The following is a 4327-nucleotide window of genomic DNA, read 5'->3' as shown; positions in this document are numbered from 1 at the left end:
GAAATTGTTCAAAACGTCTTTTTAGTTTTTGTACATCAATCCACATTTATAATCAATTGTGATTCGTTGGAAATTGTTCAAAACGTCTTTTTAGTGCTTGTACATCGATCCACGTTTATAATCAATTGTGATTCGTTGGAAATTGTTCAAAACGTCTTTTTACTGCTTGTACATCAATCCACATTTATAATAAATTGTGATTCGTTGGAAATTGTTCAAAACATCTTTTTAGTTCTTGTACATCAATCCACATTTATAATAAATTGTGATTCGTTGGAAATTGTTCAAAACATCTTTTTAGTTCTTGTACATCAATCCACATTTATAATCATTACACATGGAAACTTGCCCAAGTGGTAATAAAAATAGAGTTTTGTTACCTTCAAATAAAAAAGAAATATTTTCAAGAGTGAAAGTGACGAACTGATTTCTGTTATCATGGTAACAGAGTTCATTCAAAGTACAAGCTAGACAGTTATCTGACAATACTTTTATTATTGTACAGTTACTGTATACTCGCCAGGAATGAAATCCGGGCTCTTCAAAGATATTGGAGAAGTAACTGACAATATCTAATTAGTTCACTATTCCTGTTTGCCCGCCAGGAATAACATACGTATTTCCAAAAAAGCAAGTACCAAATCGATCATTTAACCAACAACATACAATTATTTCTATAGCTATTTCATAATACGATACTGATTTTAACTATTACAGCTTAATACAAAATCACGGGTTTTTGATGTATTGGAATCTAAACTCTTCTCTCTCTTGTCCGTTATTTAAAAATAAGCAGCATTAAAACTCTTCTTCAGTTTCTTTGTTATTTCAGGATGTATGAGAACAGTTTCAAGATTTCACTAGAATATTGGTATTCCTTATTTCAGGGCGGATGGAGAACGAGCACTAGATATTACAAGGTTGTCTAAATTCACATTTTACTGGTTGATAATAAAAGAGACTTGCCACATATTAAATTTTCTACTCTATAGTTCTGCACACAGTACAGGTAGATGGAAACGGAGGCAGTTCCAATGTTAACTAGGGGTGGGGTGGAGTTTAACGAACAGCCTACAAGAGAGAAGGAAGACACCATGCTATTAGTCTCAATTCATAAGAAATAGGCTGCGCGCAAGAAAGGGGACTACTTCTATATTTCTTAAGTGGTATAGAACATAGTTTCGGATTTGGAAGAGCGAGAACGTCGAGAGTTAAGGCACGGTGGCGGTACCAAGACAAAGCGGTAATAAGTTTCATGAATGACACTTCTAAAATAATTATAATATAAAAAGCTAAATAAAAAGATAACTTCTATTACCACCACCTCCTAATAAAACAATGTTTTAAAGATAAACAGTTTAGGAATACGTGTAAACAGGGCTAAAAGATAAACAGGAATACGTGTAAACAAATTTTAAGGATAAATAGTCTAAGGTTAAGTGGCAACAGGGTTAAAAGATAATCAAGCTGGGACCTGAACATTCCATCTGTAGGCCACGATACGTTTTTTAACTTAACTTCACTCAGACAGACATTAATCTGAATATTTTATTTTTACTTGCAAACGAGCAATGTTTTCCACTGGCATAATTGTAATTAGAGAATAACAGTTTATAATCCACGTGAGGAGCATGTTGTATAAACCTGTATAACTGTTAGAAACTTCTGGTAATTCTACCAGTTAACTGTTGAAACCCTAATTACTTCATCATCAGAGAATAACAGTTTATAATCCACGTGAGGAGCATGTTGTATAAACCTGTATAACTGTTAGAAACTTCTGGTAATTCTAACGAGTTAACTGTAGAAACCTAATTACTACATCCTTAGAGAATAACAGTTTATATCCCAAGTGAGGAGCATGTTGTATAAACCTGTATAACTGTTAGAAACTTCTGATAATTATCCCAGTTAACTGTAGAAACCCTTATTACTACATCTCTTGCATGAAAGAGTAGTTTTTTGGATTGCACTTTAATGACGATTAAACTTGAAGTTGTAAACATAAATTTTGAACACAATACTAAATCCTATAGTTTTACAAAAGAAAGAAAACGGAAAGAAACAGAAATAAAAACGATATTTTCAACTCAACGCCTCCAATATTTGACTATGTTCCATCTCTCTCGGATCCAAGGGAAACAAGTTACTTATGTTTTATTTTATTTCAGTTCTTCGACCTAACCAAAAATGATGAGCTGGTTCAAGTTCTACTTAAAAAACGCCGAGTCACTGTCTTTGTCCCTTCGAACGAAGCCTTCTCACGAGCTCGACCATTTGCTCCGGAAGATGAGGAAAGACTAGCTTCATACCACATCGGTAAGTGAACACTTTTCTTGTAGTGCCATCTATTGTCACTAAATGATATTGCTAATAAAGTTTTTATGCTGTTAATATTATAGATAGGCATAACGTGCTCGATGTTCCTAACATTTGTGCTTTATTAAGGCTTTAGAATTTTAAAGTAATAGACAGTAGACTTGAAAATATTTTTACGGAACTTAGCTAGGTAAAATTAGAAACTCACCTTTTGTCATAGTATTTTAGATAAGAAGACGCACATAATTCAAGGCTTAATAAATTGTCGAGCTTTTCAGGAAATGTTTTATTCACACTGTGTGCTATTATTCTTTACTTAGTGAAAAGTTTATCTTTTGATACTGGAGAAAGTATTTAAATTATTATAAACACTTATTAACGAAAACTGACGACTTAAAAATCAAGATTAAAATAGCCGAATATTTTTGTAAAGTTTTACTTCTTCTAATTAGTAGAAGTAACTGATCGTAATTTGGGAGAGTTATACAATTAGTCATGTATACTTGTGCATAACGTACGAAACATATAATGTAAGCACGTTTTTTTACTAGCATTTCCCAGTTTTTTGTCTCTTGTGTGAAGTGTTAGGGTTGTGTGAGTCCTCTTTTCTCTCGCGCTATGATTTAGTGACTTTGTGAGAATGATTGTTTCATATTGTTCTAGTGAGTATGGTAGTGACAAGGGATTTATTTCCCGACACTGTCTACGCTGTTTCCCAAGAAAATCCTCCGCTGTACTTCAACGTCAAAGAAAGAACTGGAAGCGGAGAAAAGGTGAGACAAACTATTGTATTGTGGACAATACTTTCATGGTTAATTTTATAGACAAACAATCTTTAAAGGTACATCACTGAGTGAGTAAGTCATTGCTGACACAAGATAATTTACCCCTTTTTTTTTCTCGAAACGTCGTCCTCTACACTTGTAGGTTTCTACAACAGGCAGTTGCTGTCCATTTGAAACTTAGATTCATTATGAATACTCTGCGTAAACAACCTATCAAATATTACATAATTATATTTTAACTTAATAATTTTAAATACATAACGACTTATTGCACCTCACATATACAAGACTACTAACAAATGATCCATAAAAAAATGAAGAACATTCTAGAAAAATACATATATTTATCAAATCTGGAGTGGAATTTTATAATCTTAAACATGTTTTTTTTTAATAGTTATCCATTTGATCTTATTTATATAGGCGAATTTTCAACTGCACAAATATTTGTGATCAACTGCACATTTGGAAAACCCTTGACTGTTTATTACTGGTAACTTACTTAAGACAATCTGTTATTTGCCTAAAAGACAGTTGGTACTGGTAACTGACTCAAGGGAAGGTACTCATTTGTTTGTCACTGCTTTCCTGAAGACAATCTGTGCATGTGTTTATTTTTAAAGTCCTGTTACTACATGTAGCTATCTCAAGACAATCTGTGCATCTTTTAATGTCTAATGTGCCCCCTCTACTGGTAACTTACTCACAGGAATCTGTTCACGTCTAACACAAAGTTTCATTGTTTCAATAACACAGGAGTACTTCGTCAACAACGCCAAGCTTCTGGAAGATAGGGACTATACTGTAGATGACGGTAAACAGAAACTTTATATAATCGACGAAGTTCTAGAACCTTACAGGTCAACTGAAAACCTTCCTCCTGATGCGTGGGAGCTGCTCAACAATCCTAGTCTATATAACATCAGGGAAGAACTGAGGTCAGTTACATTCAGATGATTAAACCTACTTTATGATATAGTGTTTCGTTATTTTACACGTTATTCCTCTTCTAGATGCAATTTTAGAAGTAAATTTCTATCGTAATATAATTTTGTATAATATATATTGGCTGTATATTTTACCAGTTTGTATAGTATATATTAGTTGTTTATTTCAACTGTTTGTATAGTATATATATGTTGTTTATTTCAACTGTTTGTATAGTATATGTTGGATGTATATTTTGACCAGTTTGTATAGTATATATATGTTGGATTTACATT

At 32.8% G+C, this 4327-nt stretch overlaps 1 protein-coding gene across 1 annotated transcript in view; it reads left to right on the top strand.

Annotated features, from left to right (window-relative positions):
• Positions 1-2036: 2036 nt before the first annotated feature.
• Positions 2037-4327, top strand: part of LOC106470473 (fasciclin-1-like) — a gene marked incomplete at its 5' end in the record, with an annotated part of 6618 nt that continues 4327 nt past the window's right edge. Inside the window, 3 exons of the mRNA XM_022399081.1 lie at positions 2037-2319; positions 2983-3092; positions 3861-4042. Coding sequence (XP_022254789.1) covers positions 2037-2319; positions 2983-3092; positions 3861-4042 — 575 coding nt within the window. The remainder of the gene's footprint in view (positions 2320-2982; positions 3093-3860; positions 4043-4327) is intronic.

The sequence above is a fragment of the Limulus polyphemus genome, unplaced genomic scaffold, assembly GCF_000517525.1.
Source record: "Limulus polyphemus unplaced genomic scaffold, Limulus_polyphemus-2.1.2 Scaffold4026, whole genome shotgun sequence".
Classification (NCBI taxonomy): domain Eukaryota; kingdom Metazoa; phylum Arthropoda; class Merostomata; order Xiphosura; family Limulidae; genus Limulus; species Limulus polyphemus.
This window is presented reverse-complemented; position numbering and strand designations above follow the sequence as displayed.